Source organism: Acartia tonsa, chromosome 12 (assembly GCF_053477335.1).
Source record: "Acartia tonsa isolate MP-2025a chromosome 12, ASM5347733v1, whole genome shotgun sequence".
Taxonomy (NCBI): Eukaryota; Metazoa; Arthropoda; class Copepoda; order Calanoida; family Acartiidae; genus Acartia; species Acartia tonsa.
Window position 1 is genome coordinate 11230330 of NC_137271.1, and position 24305 is coordinate 11254634.

The 24305-nt window shown below is 32.4% G+C and overlaps 2 protein-coding genes across 51 annotated transcripts in view; both read right to left on the reverse strand.

The window, feature by feature from the left end:
* Positions 1–925: 925 nt before the first annotated feature.
* Positions 926–9774, reverse strand: LOC145334158 (uncharacterized). Its single transcript, XM_080179514.1, has 17 exons — positions 9684–9774; positions 9209–9313; positions 8308–8386; positions 7576–7674; positions 6987–7036; positions 6633–6697; positions 6088–6125; positions 5805–5862; positions 5622–5674; positions 5116–5209; positions 4590–4673; positions 4111–4164; positions 3542–3642; positions 3045–3202; positions 2350–2639; positions 1351–1402; positions 926–1029 (listed from the first exon to the last, which is right to left on the reverse strand). Exons 1-17 carry the CDS (start codon positions 9712–9714, stop codon positions 953–955), a joined length of 1488 nt encoding a protein of 495 aa, XP_080035640.1. The 5' UTR covers positions 9715–9774; the 3' UTR covers positions 926–952.
* The window catches only part of Klp10A (kinesin-like protein 10A), a 66850-nt gene continuing 52315 nt past the window's right edge, over positions 9771–24305 (reverse strand). For 2 of the 50 annotated variants that reach the window (XM_080179496.1, XM_080179461.1), the window contains exons 9-21: positions 23868–23940; positions 22949–23058; positions 22477–22561; positions 21020–21160; positions 20208–20320; positions 16055–16163; positions 15376–15476; positions 14858–14925; positions 14165–14258; positions 13627–13753; positions 12830–13244; positions 12674–12724; positions 9771–11178 (exon numbers count right to left, since the gene is read on the reverse strand). In XM_080179496.1, the coding sequence (XP_080035622.1) occupies positions 13053–13244; positions 13627–13753; positions 14165–14258; positions 14858–14925; positions 15376–15476; positions 16055–16163; positions 20208–20320; positions 21020–21160; positions 22477–22561; positions 22949–23058; positions 23868–23940 (1213 nt within the window). In that variant the 3' untranslated portion in view covers positions 9771–11178; positions 12674–12724; positions 12830–13052. Of the gene's footprint in view, positions 11179–12668; positions 13245–13626; positions 13754–14164; positions 14259–14857; positions 14926–15375; positions 15477–16054; positions 16164–20207; positions 20321–21019; positions 21161–22476; positions 22562–22948; positions 23059–23867; positions 23941–24305 lie in introns of all 50 variants that reach the window. The other 48 variants (XM_080179503.1, XM_080179502.1, XM_080179501.1 and 45 more) reach the window with 48 other exon arrangements.

Below are 24305 nucleotides of genomic sequence, written 5' to 3' on the forward strand. Positions count from 1 at the left end.
CTTTCTGACTAGTTTCTTATTAATTTCATCTGACAAATTAATGAGTTAATGATTTTATAATTAAATGAAAAGACTAGAATTCGTTTCTTGTTGCTGAATTAAATGAGATCAATAGTTTATCTATGGCGAGTTTTAAGTAGCGTAGCAATAAAATTCAAAGTGAATTATACAAAAAGCAACAGTAAACTGTTGTACAGAAACAATATTCGTGAATAGACCAAGGCATTTTAACAATTGGATTAATGGAAAAACTTTAATTCGTTTATGCGGATTTTCTTTAGTTATCGAGTAGATTTGCTGTTATTATCTGAAGAGTTAAAAAACTTAATCAAAATTCATAAACTACGATTTTTTAATACTATAAATGATATGCTTAAAAATTGCTAAAAACTTCTAGAAAAACTCTTTGGTAAACATTTCAATTACAAGCTACAATTTAAATTCAACGTTTTAACACTAAACTTGTTTTTAGAAAATTCTAAAATATATACTCTATTCTACAGGGGGAGGGTGTAAGTAAGTGTCACTTTCCAAAAATCAAAACAAATGGATTCTTGACTAAGTGTAGCAGTTATTTGAACGTAGTTAAACAATAAATTCTAAAAAACGGAGCAGTAAACGAGAGAACCGTCATTTCTCGGTGAAAGTTCTAAAAAAATACAAAATTTTTAGAGCGCCGAAATTAATTTCAAATTGATTACGAAAAGTGGCACTTCCGTCTCCCCCTTATACATTAAAACAGCTGAAAAAGTTAACATTGAAAAGTAAATTCAAGTGTAAATATTTAATTTTTAAAAATTAATTAAATACAACCATAGTCAATTATTGCATAGTAATTATGTATAATACGAAAACTCTTTATTATTGCACTTGTTTAGTTAAGCTTTCAAATATGACGGCAAACTTTCATTTTGGCGCGCTTATATTTCGCGCCAATTTTGCAAACAGCTGATTATACACTGAATGGTTGGCCAGGCTTGTGCATTTTTGCACCAAACTTTTCTAGTAGCATTAACTTTCTCACATCTCCTAAAAATAATCATTAATTTAATGTGTTTTATTTTATTAATTTAAAATTTTGCATTTAATTGAAGGTAGGTAGGTAAATACTGCTTACGACTTTTCATTCTTTAAAAATTGTTTTGTTTTTAACACGCAAAGCGAGTTCTATAAAGCTTAGAATTCCCCATACTATCTGTAATGCGTATGACCGTTTTGGGTCTTTTTATTAAACATGTTTTTTTTGTAAACTTTGAGAGTGCCCAATATGTTATTGTTCAGGGCTGTATATGAATAATAACAGAGGAAGGTTAACACAGTTGCTACAATGAATTGTTGCTACAAACTAACCTGATATATTAATCCTGTTGGTAAGATAAGCTTGCAGAGAAGGCAGGCTTCCCTGAAAATAAAAAAGTCAATAACAATAGGTATAAAAATTAGTGATGGCAATCCGTCGAATTTATGGCCCGGATTCGGATTCCAGATTCTTAAAAGAATCCGTAAAAAAAAGTGGCGGATTCCTTGAGGATTCCGGATTCTAGCAGTATTTTAAAAAGCTTTAAAAAAAAATTAAAAAATTAGGTGCTCCATTTATGTCCTAAAAATCAATGTTCTTGGTGTTCTCTATAATTCATTTCCGAGAATCGAACCAGATTTTAAAAGATTTTATATATAATGATGATAATCTTTGCCTTCAAAAAGCGAGAGTTGAAAGAAAAAAACTCAAGACGCTAATTTTAGCATACCAATTAAGAATCCTGAATCCACTCTATAAAAAACGGATTCCGGATCTGGATTCCAAAATTTGCCTAAAAATGGGGCGGATTCCGGATTCCGATTCCGGATTGCCAACCCTACTAAAAATTGTCCAGAATAAAAATTTTGTTATGTCCAGTAAATACTGCCATAAGCGTTAAGTTGCAAATATTTTTAGCCATTAAAATTTTGAAAAATTTTAGGATGAAGTCCTAAAGATATATATATAAAGATGTAAACCCCAAATTATGATAACTCTGTAGATTTTAATTATTGGTTGAAAAGTTTGAAACACTGGCATTTTAATCCAACCAATTAAAAACAAATTGAAATAATAGTAACGTAAGATTTTAAGGCAACTGACGAATAAAGGTACCAGTAAAATATATAGCCCAATGTCCCCTCCCTTACTTGGTAGCACTGACCTCCACTAATACTTTAAAATCTGAGGGAGTAACCAAAGTATAAAGAAAAAGGGGAATATGTAATAATAGAAATGGAAAACCACACAAGCTAACCCGGCCCTAGATATATAATACAGTAGCTACGCTAATCAAAAAATTATGAAAAATGTCTTCTAAATCTACCCACCTTCAAAACACCCGCCAGGTCAAAGCTGGTCAATGAAATAGTGATATGTGCTGAAGGCAGATTCTTGCTCAGTGCGCACAACTGGTTCTTTCTTTCCATTATATCTACATTCTCAGCCATGTCATTGATGATTATGTTGCCGCGACTAATACTGGCCTCGGCTTGGTCAAGTTCTAGTAGGTTGATCCCTCCAGCTCCATTGTTCATTGGATGATTGTTGTCAATGTTTTCGAGCAAGTTTTTAATGGCACTTTCGTCTGCCTCGTTTAATATTGGTTCGGCAGTATCTTCTGTATCAATTATTGTTGAATTTAAACAGGGGGATGGAAGGTAGAAATAGTATACACATAAATAATCAACCCATAAATAAAATGGTTTAAATGTAATTACGTTCTTAAATACAAGGATAATAACAAACCAAAATAGCATAGCTCACAAATAATTGTAAATAAGGGTATGTAGTAGTAACTTTAAATACAAAAAAAGAATACCTAACTTTTTATATTTATTAAAAGCAATTTCAATATTTGCATGGTTTAGAACCTAAAAAGCCTAGGAACACAAAAAAATCAATAAAGAAATAGCGATATTTGAATGAAACTAGCGTAATTTACAAGTAACAGATGAAGGCAAGATAAGCTGTAAAGAACATAAACAGCCATCGTGTCAATAAACTATTTTAAAATTCAACATTCCTGCTTGATTGGCACTTGTATTGTTCCCACTTTTCCTAGGGGTGCTACCACGTTCATTCTCCACAGTCATACCATTTATATTCTTCTCATTAGCAAGAGCAGTAGTAGCTTTATCATTGTCGGTTACAGTAGGGTCATCTATATCGACAGCTGTAGGTCTGATTACAGGGATATAGGGATAAGTAAATAGACCAAAAGTATGAATACCAATAGGATATAGTTCAAAGAACGAAAAATATTTTTCTATTGTGGCATTGAAACCGATTAATATCCACTGGATTAGAACCGGTTTTCAGTCATATTAAAAAGTCATATAAAGCAGCGAATTAAATACAATTTTCTACGAAAAAATAAAATAATATTTCCTAGTCTAACTTTTAAATCTTAATTGTGTTTTACACATGACAATATTTAGTCCGATACTCGAGCCTTTCACATCTTTTACAACTAACACTTTGAGCCAATCACATGATTTATACTTATCCGTATAACCCTGCCTGTCTGAAACTTCGACCAGGATTCTCTTGCAGATATCAGTCAGGATGAACAGATAACGTCCATAAAGGTCGGCGTCGAATTTCTCAAGTTGCAGCATTTTCTACACAAAATATGCAATGTTTTAAACTATTTACATAACGGCTCCATTTCCTATTCAAAGTCGCAGGTTAATTACCGGTTCTTCAAATCATGGAAAAAAGTGCAAAGAATCCAACGAAGCTTTTCTACAATTTTGCGTCAAAATTTTCTTTTCAATTGACCCACTGCCCCAATAGTAAATCTATACGTATACGTAACCCTAACAACTATCTGGCCCAAATTGCTTACTGCTTTTTTGTAGCGACTTTCATTCTTCATTTTTTCGATGCTATTGGCTGATATTCAAAGACCCAATTGAAAAACGGTACAGGGTCTCCACCCCGAGGAAGCTTTAATGATCAAATTAAAAGCCCAAATTTCATGAAATTTTAAATATTAGTAGGTATATTTTTTGAAAACCTAACATTAGTTTGCTATTATTTATACAATTTCTAAATTGACTAAATAAATTTTTAAACACATTGCATTCCTGAAAACATCTAAGCCAGGTGATCTTTCCATTTTCTGCTGCTTCAACTAGAGACTGAAATTTATAAATAATTAGAATTAGAAAGTCCAGATCGATGACCAATCCTTGTGCTGGACCATTGGCAATAAAGCATAGGAACAATACGGCCACATTAATGGCTTTGGCTATAAAGTATAATACACATTTTAATACATCCATACATATGTGACTTTATTAATATAAAAAACGTCAACTAGAAATTCATTTTAAGTTGGAAGAATGATTGTGTCTTTTTGACCACCCAGGTAAAATTAAAGATTCAACCAACAAAGTAAGATGTAGGTTATTTACTATTTTATATGTTTTTATTGAAGATTTATTAAATCTATCTCCAAAAGATTGAAAGATTTTAAAAACTCAATCTTCATGGTAAATATTGGATTTGCCTTAAACTTTCTGATCTGTTTGAACATAGAAGGAATCCACCAGGAAAACCTTACCTTTAAATCGTCTGGGATCTTCTCTTCCTTGTTTTGTAGTTCTGTGGAGTAAATGTACTTTGCAAATTCAGCTGGGGAAATACTCTAAAATAAAGAATTAATGTTACCGTAACAATCCATGGAGGGAGGGGCCAATAAAGCGCTGAAAATTAAGAATTTATTTTAATTTTAATTCTCGATTGATTAGTACAAACTAATAGTGTCAAAAACTGTAAGTTTATATCTACTTATTGAGTATTTTTCTCATAATTAGGGGTACATCCATTTATCAAAGAAAAGAATTCTAAAATACCTTTTCTTTAAAAAAAAATACTCCATACTACACTTTGATGAAAAGATAGTTCTTATTAACAAGAAAAATGGAAAACATTAAGAAAATAATTTATTCTTTCCTATATGAATAAGAACAAATGTCTGTTGATATGTATGTTAAGTTCTCGTAACGGACTGGACCAGTCAAGGTTTTAGGCTATTTTAAATGATAGTAACATCCCCCTCCCACTTTGAATATGATAAAGTGACTTACCCCCGAAACTTTACTAAGAGTAGCAAGGAGGGGTGGTATTCCCCCTTCTTTCTCTGGCGCCTTCAGAACTTTTATCTCACAATACTCCACCAATCTAAAATTATTTTTGCTTCGTGAGTAATAACAATAAATTTTGTTGATGGCAAATTGTTGTTGAGGTGATACTTCAAATCTCGACAAAGCACCAAGGCATAACTAGATATGTTTAAAAACAGTTCCGACTGATACTATGTCTGAACAAGACATAAATATAGGGGGGGTGCTTTGGCCAAACAAAGGCACAACTCACTCATATGTAATTGGACAACTACGAATTTCAGACAAAGGTCTTGCAATCAAAGAGATAGTTGTCTGAAGAGCTTTTCTTCAATGTTATTAGGCAGGCAAAACTTAAAACAAGATAACAAATAAAATCTTAGGAGCTTTTGCTTAAAACTATCATTAGGTAGTTTTTTTTATTTTCAAATGTTAGATGAGGTCACCTAAGTCAGAAACAAATCAAATACCTGATATCAAGGCCCCATTTTCTCACTTGTCCATTGATTTCGTCCTTCACAGACTAAAAATAAAACTTGGATGATCTATTGAAATGATCTCTAAGTTTTTTACTTAAATACTTATTACTTATAGACAAAATCCATCGGTTCAATTAGACTATAATAATATTTTAGCAATCAAATAAAACTTACGTTTTCACATTTATGTTTTTCTTTATTGAGCTGAATTATGGTCTGTTTAACAGTCATTCTGTTTTTAGAACATTTTTCAAACTTATTGTTTATTGTTATTTTACTCTTAAGAACCCAAGTAGGGTCATAGTAAGTGGTCTGCATTAAACATAAATAAAAAATAATAGGATTTGTTAACTTTTAACAACACTTACTTTTATTAGTGTTCATAAGTATTCTGCCATAAAACTAATTTTTATTATGTAAATACTTTATGTTTCATATGATATTTAAAAAATCTTTCCTAACAAGAACAGTTTTGGCCAAAGATCTGAGCATTTCCTGAAAAATAAAATTTTTTAACATCAATGTATAACAAAATACCTAACAATTTTTTAAATTGTATCAATCAATATATGTTATTGATTCAAAATATCAGTTTTAAAGTCAACAAAATTGTATGTAAGTTTGTTCCAGACAATTGAACACATTGAATTTAAGATGCTTTGCCTATAACATTGAACCTTGTTGAACTTAATTTTATTCAAAATTCAGATCAATATAAGGAAAAAAAACAATGTTGTCAGAAAGTTAGTTATCAAAATGGACGTATCTTATAAGGACCTACGGAACTTCTGGTAACAATTGCATAGTTGAAACGCTTTGTCTATCGTACCTATCTGTTACAAGAATCATCCCGTCACGTTTGAAATTGATAGGACAATTCAAATATGCCTAAGTATATTAAACATGAGTGTTATCCGTTTCAGACGGACAGAACGACCCTAATTATAGAAAAGCTTCGCTATTAAAAATAATCATCCCCATTTCAGGCAAACATGTGTATACCTGGTAATCCGCGACCTGGCTAACAAGGGCAACACAGTCAGTCACAGCATAATGAACCTCGGCACCTTCAAACAAAAATGGAGTAGGTACTTTAAGGTTTGTTTACTACAAGGGCATGCGAAAGAAAGTGAGAAATTCACTGAAATACTTTAACAAATAGGTATATAAACTTTATCATTAAAAATTGAGAAAATATGTTTATTATTTCACAATATATTTAGCGTTTTGAAGTATCAACATACAAAAAAGCTTTTGTAGATGATATTTGGTTGGGAAAATCATCACAGAATCAATGGGAGGGCGAACAAATGGAACTAAACAGCAGCATCGCTAAAGAAATTAAATTGAAGCTACCTATTTCAATGATTCCACCATCATGAGTGATTATCTGTTGAGGCGGAACACTGATCATAAATATTTTTCATTAATAAATAAAAATGGCATGATGATTCCTTTAATAGTTGGGTTACTGGGTACAACTAAGGAAGCATGGAAACTCTGTAATCATTACCAAAAAGTCTGTATGTCCATTTCATCGTTTAGGCCATTAGGTGTAATTTTATAAGCTAAGCCTCTCTATATTGAAGTCTAAAAACGTGATTATGTCCTGTAAGCATCCTGTTTTAAAGTAATTTTGGGTTCTGTTTAATCTTCTAAATATTAATTCCAGAGGGAGTGGGGACAATGGGCTGTTTATTACACTAGTCCCCAAAGTTTAATAGAAATGTTTTCTCATTCGTTATCTACCTAGCTAAAAAAATTTGGGAACTATACTGAATTTCGATTGGTTTATTCATTAAGTTGAGTGTTCAAACGTCTAAAAAAATAATTTTAATCTACAGATGGGGGAATTTTGTGCATCATCATTGGGAATGTACATTAATTTATTGACCATTGTTTTATCCCTTTAGATCCCTGATCTTAATTACAATGAATAATATTCCTAAAGGCCGAGTTAGAAACATCAACAGTCAGAGTTCTATCAATCCAGGGAAACACCAGGACCCTTCCGGGACCACGAGATCCGATCAGGGTTCCCAACCTAAAATTTAAAGATATTGTTCAGGGGAGAGTTGAGATTTTAAAAGGCTTGCATAGTTATACATCCTACCAGGCAGGTAGTTAAGGGATATTGTTCAGTAAATGTGGCCAAAGTTTTGGAACCATGTTATTTCCATTCATTGTCTTTAACAAAGCTGTTAAATCATGATACATCTTGATTGGATGTTACAGACTAGCAGTGTTTAAACACTTAATCCCCTAATAATTCAAAATTTTACAGAAGGTGTAATTTCTATTTTCATAACAAACTTAGAGTGCAATTATTGTACAATGTCTTATTCCTTAAGATCCCTAAATATTTACAAACTGCATCGCAAAGACACATCATGTTAATTATCACTGTAAGTTACATAAAAACTAAAACAACATTTAACGATATATAAGACAATGGACGATAATTTGGTGATCATATCCATTGATGATGAACATGATAATTGCCTGTTCTTAAGATTAAATTTATTTTATTGATTTAGAAACTGCTAGTTTGAACAAACCTATTAAGATTTAATAAAAATAAGTTTTCAAGCCAAGCAATGAGCGGACTGTATGGACCACTATAAGTTATTTACAATACAATGTCCCCTCCTACCCATCATTGAACTGACTAAAATACCTGAATATAATAATTCTGTGGGAGGCATCAACTTTTCTGATACAAATCCAGTAGGTTATAGGCAGGAACAGGAAGAATGCTGAAACAAATTAAGAGCTTTAAAAATCAGATTTTAATGATAGGTAAAACATTAGAGTAAAACACTAGAGAGAGAAATAACTGTATCTCCTCATCGCAACCACCTTTTGCAACCTTTCAATTGGGTCATTGAAAATCAACCAATGCAGTGGTGTCGCTTATATTAACACAGCCATCTAGCAGAAAATAATTAAAGGGGTAGTTTCACGAAATGCATTTGAACTTAATTTAGTGAACCGCATATTTTTTCCTGGTTAATTGGTTGAACTGCATTTATATGGCACAAAATTGAAAGAATTTCAATTTTCTACCACGTAGTTTTTAAAATATCAAGACTTGAAAATCGTCTTTTTTAATTGCATATATCATAAAAAGACGATTTTCAAGTCTTGATATTTTCAAAACTACGTAATAGAAAATTGAAATTCTTTCAAATATATGCCATATAAATCTAGCTTAACCCATTAACTAACAAAAAATATGCGGTTCACTAAATTAAGTTAAAATGCATTTCGTGAAACTACCCCTTTAGAAGCAGACGAAACGAAGAAGGTCGTTGAAAAAGGAAGGGAGGTAGTTGTCTGTATACATCTATACTATAGATCTGTTGGTAAAACCTTTCTTCATACCTGTATAGCTAGGAAAAGTACAGACATGAGAAAGCATACTAAATGGAATCTCTATCGGAGTATCTAGTTCCATCTATGTATCCATTTATTTTCATACCTGTATAGCTAGGAAAAGTACAGACATGAGAAAGCATTCTAAGAAAGAATCTATATCTGGGTATACCTGTTCATCTGAATGTCTAACTATTATATACCTGTATAGCTAAGAAAAGTACAGACATGAGAGAGCATTCTAAGAAGGAATCCTGGGGTTTGTTCCCCCTCCTCATACCCACACTCAAGATCATAGTCCCGCTCATCTAAACAAATAAGAAAATATCTCATTCATGAAAAAGAATATCTACCTTTATTAGGCTATTAGCGGCTGCACCCCTAGTATCTAGATGATTCGTATTTGAAGGAATGACAGAAAAATAGCCTAAACCCATACAAAAAATTGAAAAAGTCTGGGACCTATGTGTACCTAGGTTTCCTAAAGTCGAGAACTCGATCAATTCAAAGTAGAGAACTCTCAATTCAATGGTTATCGAAAGCTTGAGCTACAGACAAAAACATTACTACTTGATAAAATATCCATAGACACAGTGTTTCGCCCTTTTAGGATTAAAAATAGGGTGAAGTTAGGGTTATTTTTTTCAATTAAATCTTCATATAAAGCTAAATACTTACTTTGTGGAAGATTGTGATATTTCGCAACCATGATGTCTTAATTTTCTCCTTCCTCTCAATATACTACTGCAACCGTCATTGTGAAAATCTAAAATGTGGTTTATAAGGCTACACATAAAATACTGTAATTTATTACAACAATATTAATTAAACTTAAAATAATTATATTTTGTAATTCAATTACACAATTAATGATTAAAGATTTTTTTCTGTAGTGAATTGGTACGATTTTTGTTGCAGTAGTGAGTAGTAATACTTTGGTTAGTGTTTGGTGGTGTGCTGCAGACACGTGTGCACGTGCGTGTGAAGTTTTTGGCGGGTTTTTCAATTCAGTGTTTCGCGGGCTTTTTTCCATATACATATATCAAAGATGGCGCCAAAACAAAAAATACACCATTTTCAGGTAAAGCACACGTGACACACACACACATGCCTGACAAGCACATGATTACTGTATGATATAACATATAATATAAATATATTAATATATTGAGAAATAATAGATAAGACTGAATTTTAAGGTACAGCTTGTACGAAAAAATATTAGATTTTCTTACGAGCTGTACCCCATGTTTGTGCTGTGACTCTGTACACCCCAAAAACAAGCCCATAATTACCTACACTCTTCAATAACCCCTTTTTGCCCAAGATTTTATTTAAAATTAATTTTCAAATTCTGTTCAGATAAAATTAAATCAACTTTGAAAAGTGTGATAATATGAAGTTAAGAAGAGAAAGGGTGCAGCGCTTGGATGGATATCCAAGTAAAAAATTACAAATGTACGGTCCTTTAGTTTGTTTATAAATAGCTGAATATTTACAATACAAATACACAAATGTAATAATCCTTCATCTCTTATCATTTATGTATAAAGACGTTAAAAAATCACAGTTTATAGATTAGTTACAGAATTAAAATCAAATGTATAACATTTTTTTAAAAATTACATTAATTTTAAAAGGTTTATTTTACAGCATGTTGAGCTTGTTTTTTTCTGCCATGTAGAGAGGAACTGTAGGTATAAGAAATACATTAATTAAGCATAATTTTCCAATAAGCCAAAAAACATTTTTATAATATTTTACATTTGATTTTAATATCACCTTCTTACAACGAACACAAGAACAAGCATGTTTTCTCTCAATAATTCTAGTCAGTATGTTAAGGCAAAGAGCAGGCAAACAAACAATTGAAGAAAAAATCTAAAAAATAAGAACAATAAATGCGCAAAGAATATACACAGCTAAGAAAGTAAATAAAATGCAAGGCAAGATGTGTGACAGCAGATATGTAAGTGAGTGAGCAAGTAGCTTCAAAACAAAACTTTCTCGTCATTTGTGTGCTCTTTGCATTTTTCATACAGATTAAATTAAAATAGTTAGGCATCTAGTTTACAGTAATTTTAAAAAGCTCTTTTGTAGCTGAATAAATAATAAAATATCATATTTGTTTTTTAATATTAAAATGCTAATTTGAATATAGAATTTTAGAAAGCTAATGATAAAATCACTAATTTTGTTTGTGGACTTTCCTTAACCCTTCCTCTATAATTTTGATCCAGAGTTAATCAAGTGGCTTCTTTTAGGCATAAAGACTCTGGGGGTTCCACTAATTCCACTCTCAAAATAAATGATTTACCCATCTAATTTAATAAGAAATGCATATAATCGGGGAAATTTCTTAAGAACTTTTAAAATTTTAAGAGTAGGTAGGTTTTATAAATATAAAAATGTTTTAACCTACAATTAGGAACTTAACTTAAATTTGGTATGATCTATCTATTATTCTTTTTAATATGAGTCAAGTTAGTCAAAACTATTTCAACTGTTAAATATATTGAATATTCTTTGATAAAAGGTAGGTAACTATTTTATCAATCAAATATAAAATTAATTTCTTTTAATGATTTTAGATTAATAAGATAAATATTTATCATTGTGCTTTAGTTTTCTATGCTAGATAATATATTCTTTGTAACTATTTTTCATCTAATTAATACAGAAATATATTAAAAATAACTCCACTGTAAAAGAAATTTCCCATGAAGGGTACTTTATTACATTTCCAATAAACTAGGTAAGAAGTCCGCTATAAAAACTTTCGTTAATAATACCGAAAAGCCTTTATATCAAACATTTTAGCTTAAAAAATTCTGCATGAAATGTTAAACTGTAATTAAAGAATCTTTCAAAGGGAACAATTTTTTTACAGTGTGCGCAACTTTCTAACTACACACCAGCTCATATAGCATTAACTAGTTTGATTTTTTAGTAATGAAAGATTTATAAAGATATATAAGTTAATAATAATATTAATATAATATGAATTTTATATTAAAACTACTATACTACTTTTATAATAATAGCAAAGTTTAAAAAATATTCTTTTGCTTTTAACTTTTCTATTTTTAAGACCAAAAAACTAGAGAGTTTGAAAACACCATAAGAATTTTAGCATCAAATTAATGTTTGATCCCTTGATTGTTAATTAAATATACATATTTATTTCAGTATGATTGAAAATAGCTTTTTAATATAAATCTAAACTCTTTATAGTTGATTTTTTTCGGGGGATTTAAAGATTATATTAGGTAAAAACTTAAAAACGCACCAGGTTTTGTCCAATTTTTAATCCAGTAAAAAAAGGCAATGTCATTTTCTAAACCCAATTATGATAAGCGTGCAAAAAAAGCACAAAACATACTAAAACTAAATTTTACAGTAGAATGTGCTTTTAAATGAGTGTCAACAACATAAATAGAACTTTAAAAAATTGCATAAAATAAAATTTTATTGTTAGTTCATAATAAAATCGTTGTTTTAAAAATCCGTACCTTCGTCAATTAACTCTAAAAAAACTATAACCATTCAGTTAGTTGGTTTTGAAAATATTTACCCTTTATTTAGTTCCTATTTTGTAATCAAAATATAATATCTAGTCTTAAAAATCCTGTATGTGAACTAAATCTCAAAATGAAAAAATACTTTACTAAAAATGCATCACAATTATAATATATAATATTCGTCTAGTATTTCAAAAACTTAAGAAAGTTGAAATATTTTTTTATTTATTTAGATATATTTGTGCTAATTTTATTGTTTCATCTTTAAAATTTCAACTTTCTAAAGCTTAATTTATTTTTTACCCAAGATTCATTAGGTATAGCTGGAATTATCAAAAAATATTTAAGTATACCTATCTCAAAAGTTTTATCTAAAAAAGGCAAGGTATACTACCAACCCTAGAAGATAGATATATCTTACTTTGATGTAATTCCACCTAAAGTTAGTTTAGACTTAAGATTCTCTCAAAAAAATGTATTTTTTAGATTTCTGTTTTGATAGTAGCGCAGCTACTCTTTAGTTATTTTAATAATTTCGTCTGCCAACCAGATTCTTGCTCTTTTCTTCCTCCTCTGCCAGTGACTCTCTAAATGCTCTTGTCTTGTCCCTGAGAGCTGCCAGCGCCTCCATTTTCTCAGCAATGACAACCTCCAGCTGTTGGGCGTACGTGTCCTGGTCGTAGTCAACCTCGTTCGTCATCGCCAGCAATTGGGTGTCCTGAGAATAAAGAAAAGCTTGATAAAGAAAACGGCGGTATTACTCAAAGTGCCTTGTTGAGCACGGAAACCTCTCTTCCCCTTTTTTTAGTAATAAAATTGAAAATACGGGGGATTTTTCATTTGTTTGCTTATGACTTTAGGTCAGGTTAGGTTATAATAGTTACAGTGTAACCCCACAGGTATAACCTCAAAGTGTTAGTGCCCAAGAAGGTGCAAGGCATAGAAAAAAAACTATTCCCTTATTAACACCTAAATGAAAGCACAAAAAACTTGTAACTGAATTGCAATAAAACATTCTTTGAAAAAAGTATTTTATGACATAAAAAGGCATTTGACAATTTCTCTTTGATTGTAATTTAAAAAAAAGATTTTTTGAATACCTGTTCCATCCAATTTTCTACAATATTTCTGTGCTGTTCAATAACTTCATCCTCCAGAAGTTGTAGGTGGGCTATGCTCTCCTGGAAATTATACCAGTCTGCACTGCACTCACCATCATTCAAGGATCTAGAACAAAATTAAATAAAATTGGTTTTAATAATCACTAGCTCCTTTGGAATAAACTAGCGGCTACGCTTTAGTATCTAGGGTCAGAGATGGCCTACAAAAATAAAACATCTGAAAATAAAATAGCTTAAAACCAGCACAGGACTTATGTGAAGCTTGACCATTTAATAAAACTGCCAAAAGATAAACCAAATTTATTTATACAGACAAAAAGACATCTAATTACTGCATAGAACTTACTGCACTGAAAATAACTTTATTTTACAACATGCAAAAAAATAATATTTTACCAAAAACAGCTTGAAATTAACTAAGATATATAGTGTTGCACATAGACCAACTTTTGGGAGACAGTATTTTTTTGGTCCATAGAAACAAAATATTTTAAACCCAAGATGATTAAAACTTTACCTGAGCTGAGCTAAATCACTGTCCTCAGGAGACATAACCCCGTCCTGGCGATTGTCTTCCTCCAAATCATCAAAATCGGCGTTAGGATCTCGACCTGAAATTATAATATTGATGAAATTTTAATCGACATTTGAAGTATTTAAGTGTTTTGGTTCACTAGTCGACTATATTTAAGTTCCTCATTTTCCAGGGATGTGAGGGAATTTATCTTTTGTCTTATTCATTAGGAATTTTTCCTTGTTTAAAATATGAACTTTATATGGCTAAACACGGGTTTTTGACCAAAAAAATGACGATAGGTTAAAAGGGATTCGGGTCATAAGATCAATAGTATATTTGTTGTACATCAATAAACGAATAGAGTTATATGAAGAAGAACAAAGACAATCAGACTAATTAAGAAGTTTTTAATCAAGGTAATGATTAATTAGAAGAACTATTAAGACTAGATTGGTTAATACAGAAAAGTGATCTAATGTCTTTACTGAGTTGACGCGAACTGCCAAAGTATAAAAAACTGTCTCTGCCTCTTTCCGCCTCTACTAATATACATTGTTAAAATTATGATTTGTTGTTTTCTGCTTAATATAAATGGTAACATACTAAAAATATTATCAATAAAACACAATGTTGATAAAAAAAAGATAAATAAATTGTAAATGTAAATGCTGCGCTATTGTGAAATATACTGACCTTGTTTTTGTTGTGGTTCATTGTTAGCTGGATCCGCAGCCCCTAGCTCCTTCACTCTGTCTGCATACCTGTAAAATTGAATTTTTAGAATACAAAATAAGGTACTAGCTGCTTCGCCCCTAGCCCCTAGGGGCTGCCACCACTAATTTTAAATTAACTGTCTAAAAACAAGGAGTTTTATGCTTTGGGGGGTTGAAGGTATCCCACGCCTCAAGAAAATAGCCTAAAACCACCACAGGACGAGTAGGTATATTCCCTGAAGAGTTGAATCCGATCAGTTCAGTGGTTACCGAGATCTTAAGGGACGGACAGACGGACAAACATCATTCTACTTTGTATTATAGATAAGGGTATTATAGATTTGGAAGTTCAATTCATTGGTGGTTGGGAAATTCTATTATATTTCTCAGCATACAATATACGGTTTATATCGATGAGATGATTCAAATTCTCCCAACGGATAACTGTTTAATTGACTATAGTGGTTTATTAAAGTAGCAGTGCTACAATTTCCTTACCTCAACGTGTTAAGTGTATGTTCGCAAGAAGAAAGGCTGGGACTGATCATAGCAATCATACAGGTTCGGGCGTTCTCACCGATAAATGAGTCTCGCAAAACCTAAAATAATCAATTTTCTATTATAAAAGTTAAGATATAGAATCTAAATTCTCAGGGACGAAAGGGATATTGAACTGTAAATTACAATGGTTTCCAAAGTTTTGCGAACAGTATTTCATTGGCTGCCTTAAAACTCTAGGTACTTTAAATATTTCTCAATTGGATTATTCAAACCTTAAGTGTTCAAACTTTTTCACCAACAGTTTTACTGTACAGAGGGGTTATTTTTGTTTAACGTTATTGAATTTCGGGAATATGCACATCAATGCATCGTACATTGTTATTTCTTTATAGTTATGGTGGGCTTATAAAATATATCTTTGTACCCAGGGAGGGAGAGGACCTTGGGCTGTTCAATAAACTAGCACTCAAAGTTTTATCAAAATGTTTTTTTATTCGTTGGCATAACAACTTCGGGGATTTTATTGACTTTAGATTGGTTGTTTCATTAGGTTTAGTGTTCTAACGTTTCAATCACCATTTGTAATCTACAGAAGAGTATTTTTTGTGTATTATCATTAGGGATGTAAATCAATTCATTAGCCATTGTCTTATCCCTTTAGTTCGCTGCTGTGTACCTGTGTTAGCTTGCTAGCCCTGAAGGGTAAATGTGCTCCTTTTCTGCCTAAAGCTCTGATACATTCTTTTAAGGCAAGCAAGGACTTGTTAATTTCTGCTCCTTCCATCCTAAAATAAATAATCAAGTTACAGACTGGCCAGCCAATTTTGAAAAAAAAAAACGTACATAACGTAAACAAAAAAAATACGTTACGTACATAAAAAAAAGAAAAAAAAGTACAAAAACGTACATTCCTAATAAAAATAAGTTAAATAATTTCCTAGTTACCTATTATCAATACATTTAAGTCTACTAGCAGCTACCTGTAAAGGAGAACCATAGCGAACTGACAGACACAAGATATCCTATTACTCTATTTAAAAGAACTAGCGTCTACGCTCCTAAATGCCTCTAGGGGCACTTGAGGAGGGGAGAGTTGAATTCAATAAAAAAACATGGATGACAACATACATAAGTAGCGAAGCTCAAAAGTTATTTATAGACATCTGGAAAAAAATAACTTAAATCAGTGAGCAATTAAAATTCATTTTTTGGGGGAGAAGGTAGTTTTTTTTCTAAATTCAATTTCTCTTGGGAGGGTGGATGGTGATACTCTTCCCCAAAATAGTTATAAAACTTCCAAAAACCTATGAGAAGCTATCCTGTTAAGGAGAGCCATATCGGTTCCGTGGTTAGCGAGATTCTTTGGTTCAAACAAACAGACATCCTGTTATTATGTACAAAGTATATCCTATTATAAGGACCAGCTACTACGCCCTTAGAGGCCTCTAGAGGAACTTGATTAGGGGGGGAGGAGTTGAATTCAAAAACCCATTTTTTTATTTAAAAATAAAAAGTGAAAAACAAGGATGACAATATCCTTAAGTAGCGAAGCTCAAAAGTTATGGATGGAAATCTGGGAACTATATAAACTATAGAGTAGTGTCGTAAAAAATAAGCATTTAACTTATTTAAATAAATCACAAAACCTTTTAAAAATATATAATAACGTGAAAATCTAGGAATAAATTCAGCACCCCAACCAATAAGCAAATCTCAATGAAATTTAGTGAAAGTATTAAGAATGAAAACTAATACAATCCCTGAAAATTACAACCGTCTATCAGGAATATGAGTAGGGAAAATTACAAAAACCTATACATCTAGGAATCGATCTAGCACTGCAACAAATAGACAAACCTTAAAGAAACTTTTTGAAAATATGTAGAATGTGAATTTATTTATTCCCTGAAAATTTCAGCCGTCTATCTTGAATAGAAGTCGAGAAAACCATGAAAAAAAGAAAATCTAGGAATAGATCTAGCACCCCAACCAAAAGGCAAATCTCAATGAAAATATGTAGAATGTGAACTTATTCAATCAAAAAACAGGAGCCGAGAAAATCGCGTTTCTCCGATAGCATAACGGACTGACAAAGTGATTATAGAGTAGCTTCGCTAATAAATTTTTTAGTGAGGGTGGGGGGAGTAGACCACCCCCATTTCTGATTTCAATTTTAAAAGGAAAGAAAAAATAGGGGAAGGGTGGTGATTTTTATCTAAGAGTAATTACTCTTGGGAGGGTGGTTGTACCCTCTCCCAGGACCTAAAAGAAGCTACCCTGTAAAGGAGAACCATATCGGTCAAATAAACTGACAGAGAGACATACATCCTGTTATAACGTACTAAGTATATTCTATTAAATAAAGTAGTAAGTTTTTTGACTGATGCTTAAGATTTTCATAACTAATTCACACAGTTACCGAGATGGTTTTAGGCTATTTTTCTACCATTTTGAATACAGGTTCTTGAAGGAATATCATTATGGAAGGACAGAGAAAATAGCCTACAACCTCACAAAGATCATGTCGGTTCAGCAGTTACCGAGATTCTTCGTTACAGAAAAAAAGGATTTATAGGATAAACATATAATAGGATATAGGGTTATTTTGTCTATTGCTAAAGATCTCAGAAAATACTAGTCTTTAATACAAAGTAAATCAATGCCTGTCTGTCTAAAGCTTAAGATCTTGGTAACCGCTGAACAGATTGGGTTCTAATCTTCAGGGAATATATCTACTGGTCCTGTGGTAGTTTTAAGCTATTTTCTTAGAGTGTGGGAAACCCACCCCCCCCCCAAAAAAAAAATCAACCACCCCTCAATTTATTGTTGTAAATTAATGCAAATCAGCGGGGTGGGGGAACCCCCACCGCACCCTGGGGCGAATCCTAAATGAAAAAAATAATCACAATCTTTTTTTATATTTTTTTTTGACAAACTTCCAACAAACGATTCTATAAAAGAGGGGGCGAAGCCTCTAATCCTAGTAGAAAGTAAAAAGCTTTAAGTGTCCCTCCCCCAAATATAGCAAAAAACCATCACAGGACTATTAGGTATATTCCATGAAGAGTAGAGCCCAATAGGTTCAGTGGTTACTTAGATATTAAGCTTCTGATATACAGACGGACAAGCAGACGGACAGACATCATTCTACTTTGTATTATAGATAATATACTATTTTTGTAATACTTTTTGTACAAATACAAATAAATATACAAATACTTTTATACTTACTAGCGGCTTCGCCCCTAGCCTCTAGGGGCTTCGCCCTATGAAGTAATGGGAAGTCAACCCTCCTAAATAGAAATATTCAAAAAAAAATTATTCTTTGTTTAATTACTCTGTGGTAAAATTAAACCCAGCTTGTGCGTTTTATGCACAAAAATTATAATTTGTACAAATTAAACCCAGGTTGTTTGCCATATACACAAAAATTTCAATTCGTAAAAATTAAACCTAGGTTGTTCGCATACACAAAAATTAAAATTAAAAGAAAAATTATTTAATTTTTTTTTTTGGGGGGGGGATTCGTGGGGGCTTCGCCCCATGTTGCAGTGGGGTTCCCCCACCCCAATTACTGGTTTTTGTTCACAAAAATTTTAAAAATTAAAAATTTTGGAAGTGGGGATTTTTTATTTTTTGGGGGGTTGGGGTGTCCCACCCCCCAAGAAAATAGCTTAAAACCACCAGAGGACCAGTAGGTATATTCCCAGAAGGGTTGAGCCCAATTTGATCAACAGTTACGGAAATTTTACAAAAAATGTAAAAAAAAAAATCTTTGGGGGGTGGTTTTTTTGTTTTTTTTTGGGGGGGGGGGTGTCCACCCCCCAAGAAAATAGCCTAAAACCACCACAGGACCAGTAGGTATATTCCCTGAAGAGTAGAATCCGATCGGTTCAGTGGTTACCGAGATCTTAAGGGACGGACGGACAGACAGACGGTCAGACGGACAGACAGACAGACATCAAGCTACTTTGTATTATAGATATTTAATTCTCTTTCTTTAAAAACTGAAGATACCAAAAAATAAGACTTCTTAATCCTAAACTGAGCACCATATGATATCTCGGAAAATTTTCCCAAGTATATAAAGAATTTGAAAAAAATTATCGTAAAATCTATTAAAGGGGTAGTTGCATGAAATGCATTTAAACTTGAATTTAGTTAACTGCATATCTCTTTCTGTTCAATAGTTTAAACTAAATCTATAGGACATATATTTCAAATCCATAAATTTAAACTGTAAGTTCTAATAACATATATGCATAATTTACCTACATATTTTTGTTCTATGAAAATTGAAGATATTATTGAATTTATTTGAAATTTTCGTACAAAACATACAAATTACTTTTCTACTTATATTTCATTCTTATTCTTAAAAAAAACGTAAAACATACAAAAATACAAAATACGTTACGTACACATCTCAATATAACGTCCAGAACGTACTAAGATTCGATACGTTACGTACAAAACGTACACTCTGGCCAGTCTGAAGTTACATAAAATAACTGCTTCGCCCACAGTATTTAAAGGGCTTTATCTTTTAAGGAATATTGAAATTAATAAAATATGCTCAAAAAGCACAAGACACGTAAAAAGCTTCTTTGGAAGAGACCTCCCCCCCCCCCTCCATATTTATTTTTTTTCTATATAAATAATTTGATTAACATAACCTGACCTAAAAAGATCATTATGTTAAAAACGCATTTGTTTATGGCCCACTTTTGGATGAAGCCCAAAACGAGTTAATAAAAAAACTTTCCCAAAAAAATTTCAAAATATTTTCTAAAGTGAAATAAAAGATAGCGTTTTAATACTATTCTTACCTTGTCTGTCTGTTAGCTGAGCTGGTGTCAGCCCCTCTCTCGTTACCAGCCAAATCAATTAGAGAAAACTTGCCGTACAACGTTTTTCTTGTGTTGTTGTGACGAAGGAGAATCTGAAAATATTAAAATATACACTAGCGATAATGGATATAAGATATTTGTGGATATATATGACCAGGGAAAATTTCTCGTCAATTTAGCTTGCTAGTATGGACCTTATTTTATTGGTCAGTTCGCTCATCCTGTAGAAGGGGGGATGTATCGTTATTTTAGCCAGCTGTGAGTATTACTTTATCTGAGTAATCTAGTGCAACATCCAAGTAATAATAAACCAATTCGATTTAATGTAATCAAAAAGCAGGTTTTCATTAATTACTTTTCTGTAGTAAGTGCTTATTCGTACGTCTATCTTTTAGACAATCGGTCAGCACAAGAAAATGGAGCCTGACCAACCAACTAAGTATGTTAGCGGTAAAGATATATTATAATTAGGGCAAAGCAGTATGCCTGTCCGTCATACTGAGTGAGACATCCAAGCCACGACATAAACTTACTTTAATTTTAGAGTAGAAGCTACTCCATAATTATTAATTAGGTATGTCCCCATGGCTTTCGCGTGAGGAGACGTATAGTTTAGCCAATCTTTTACATTGACATGTACGTGAGTTTGTCCGTCTGACAACAGTCAGTTAAGATTTCCTTATAAGTTTGGTACAGTTAGATCATAGATGTTATTAGTTATAGTAAATGTTTAAACAGTACCACTAAATAACTTGGTAGATGCCTTAAGAAATTTTAAAGAGGAAACTTACCTGAAAAACTGCATGACTTCTGGATGAGTGAGCGTTAGCACTTGTCTGACCGCTGGTCCTAATATTGTTTCCATGGGTAATAAGCTTCAATACATCGTCCACACATTCTACCTGTCTCTCTGTTAAGCCGACTATAACCACCTAAAAAATTCATACGATCAGCGGTTTTCCTTATAGTGTCTTTTCGAGCAAAAAAAAACCCGGCCCCACCCTTAATTTGAAATAAATGTGGATGGTGAGTTTTACTTTAAGACTGGTTGGGTTAGTTCATATTGAGTACAGGATAAGGTTAGGGTATCCCACCTTAATCTCTCTACCCTTTATTAACATTTTTAAAAAATAATAGAAGGGGTTTTCTTCTCGCTCGGCAAAAAATCTCCTTTTTCCGTACTTAAGGTCTTCTTCTTATGTTAGTAAATTGTTCTACTTTAATAAGCTTCGCTTCATATACCTAGATGTTATTATCCTTGTTTTATGTACAAAAAAAAGTCCTATATTACCTATTCTGAAGTGTCTCAAAATAAAAAGAACAATATATATATGTTTTATTTCTGTACTAGCGGCTACGCCCCTAGAGGCCTCTAGTGGCACTTTAAATGTTTTTGTTTGTTAAATTTAATTTTTTATGTACGATACCACCTTATTTGACGTTGAAGTCTCCTCTAAGGGGGGGATTTTTTTGTTTTTGGGGGGGTTAGGGGTGTCCCACCCCTCAAGAAAATATCTTAAAACCACCACAGGACCAGTAGGTATATTCCCTGAAGAGTAGAGCCCATTCGGTTCAGTGGTTACCGAGATCTTAAGCTTCAGACGGACAGACAGACGGACAGACGGACAGACAGACATCGTTCTACTTTGTATTATAGATAATATTTACATATGAATCATATGAATGGATGAACCTATTGACAGAAAACAGGGATATAGCAATTGAAGAATTTGTATGATTCTTTCTTGGGAGTATGCACCCCCCGGGCCCCCACCCTCAAATCTCTTAAAAATCAAACCCCACTAACTTTTATAAATCACGTAAATTTAGGATATTTTACAACAAAATTGGTTTATAATCCCGAAAAAAATTGATGGGGAGTAATTACAACCTCCAAACTAACCCTGTAATTTTAGCCCCATAATAAAATTTCTTGAGGGGTGTAAAAAACATTAACCCCCTCAAAACTTAAATTACCCCCATAATCAGATTTTGTCCCCTATCCCCCTAGCCCTAAACAGGCCTAGACGTCCTAGCAAGTACGTACCTACCCTAAAGAAAGATAAATAAGGGGGAAATGTCTCTACCCCTCCTAAACTCCCCAGAATAAAAATTCAATAAAATATACTTTTACCCCCTGTTCAGATTTTGGCACCTCCCCCCCCCCCCCACCCTTTAAAAAGCTTGGACGTCCTAGCAAGTACGTACCTATCCTGAAGAAGGATAAATAAGGGGGAAATATCCCTACCTGTTGTTTGCCATCCTCCAAAACTCTTAATTTGCTTTTACCAGATAAAAGGTCGAACACTTTGCCAGAATAGATTTCAAAGTAACTGAAAATAAATATTATTTTACTACCTAGGTATAGTTAATGCAGGGAAATTAAATAGGACAATGGACTATAAATTGATAACCATCCTCTAAGATAATTTCCCCTTCTAAAGAAGAAAATTGCTGATTAAAAGTTTGGACATTTATATTTACTCATTACTAATAAGTATCCAAAGTTTTTTAAGTAGCCAACGAGTAAGATAAAGTAGTTATAAAACCTTGGGTACCAGTCCACTTTTATTCATAGTAAGGTTAGTTTTCCTTTTTTCTATCCGGAGTATTCTATTCAATAAAGAAAACTGTATTTAGCTTCAAACAAAGGAGGTAGAATTCCTGTTTAAAAACAAACAAGTTATAAAGCAGGTTCGATGCTAGAAACAAGAACAAACCTGCAGCATATGCTGACATCCAAATGTTTATATTTAGCTGAGTTGAGTAGTTTGAAAACATCTCTGGTTGCATAGGCGTAAATACCTCCCTTCGAATCTTGGGTTTTTCCCTACAAAGAATATTTTTTTTATCGCATCGTATTAAAGACAGCTTTCCGCGGGTATTAAAATGAAAAATTATAAGATTAAAACAAGTTTTGTCATAGCCGAGGGACCTAAGGCCCGGGCTAACAAAACTAGTATTGATTTTCTGATTTTTTTTAAAAATTCATGGAAAATTGTCTGTAATACGATGCTATACATGATTTTAAAGTATGGCTGGAAACTGGTTCTAATACAGCGGACATAAATCGATTTATACTGAAAATATAAAAGCTAGCCGTAATGATTATTTAATGCATGTTATATCGTGAAACCATTTTAATTCATAACTTTAAAATTATATTTAAATATCATTCTATGATGACATCATAAATGCATTAAAAATTAAAATGATTCATGTCAGAAATATTTATTTTTTTCCTTAATACTTACAGATTAGATAGTTCCATTTAAAATGGTGCCTCCAACTCTGCCAGCAGTCAAAAAAAATATAGAAAAATATACGTTACTTTTACTCAAAGTCTATTGCATTATAATATGCAATATACAACTGTGGGGGAGGGGGGGGGGGGGGATTTCTCTAGCATAACCGCTCCATTGCTACCCAATAAAACTCAACCTAAGATAAACCCATAAACTGACCCCCCCCCCCCTCTCTCTCTCTCTCTCTCTCTTATTTTTATTCATTTTTTATAAAAGGGGACTGCAAGGTTTTTTTTTGTATTCGCTAGGCACTTTAAGGGAGACCACCAAAGAAACTTCAGAAAATTTAAAGACAAATTGTCGATTAACAGCAATTAGAAAAATTGTTTCTCACCTGAAATTCTCCACCCATGGTGTGGGTTTTACCGGAACCAGTCTGACCGTAAGCAAAGCAGGTAGCCATGCCACCTGGCGGACAGCGGCACAGTTGTGGAAAGTTGGAATTTTTATACGTGAATTTTTCATTTTTAGTATGTCTAGGTAACATAAGAACACATGTATTGTCTCGTATGGCAAGTAAAACGATTGCTGTCTATCTGTCCGTCTGCAGCTTATTGTTGCACTATTCGGTGAACTGCGAAAATAAAATAAGGACAATGATGTTGATATTAAATTATCAAATGTAATGGGTTACACTCTCTATTATAACTAGGGGCGGATCCACAAATATAACCTAAAATTTAGATTTTTGTTGTTGAAAATAAATGATACATCCTATGTTTTGATCTTCAGAGAAGCTTTTTATACTCTTGGATAGTTTTAGGCTGTTTTA

Coding starts and splice junctions, on each gene's coding strand:
- LOC145334158 (XM_080179514.1), bottom strand. CDS start 9,714: ATGGTTGCGAAATATCACAATCTTCCACAAA. Junction 9,314..9,683: donor ATATCACAATCTTCCACAAA/GTAAGTATTTAG, acceptor TTATTTGTTTAG/ATGAGCGGGACTATGATCTT. Junction 1,030..1,350: donor CAACAGGATTAATATATCAG/GTTAGTTTGTAG, acceptor GATTATTTTTAG/GAGATGTGAGAAAGTTAATG.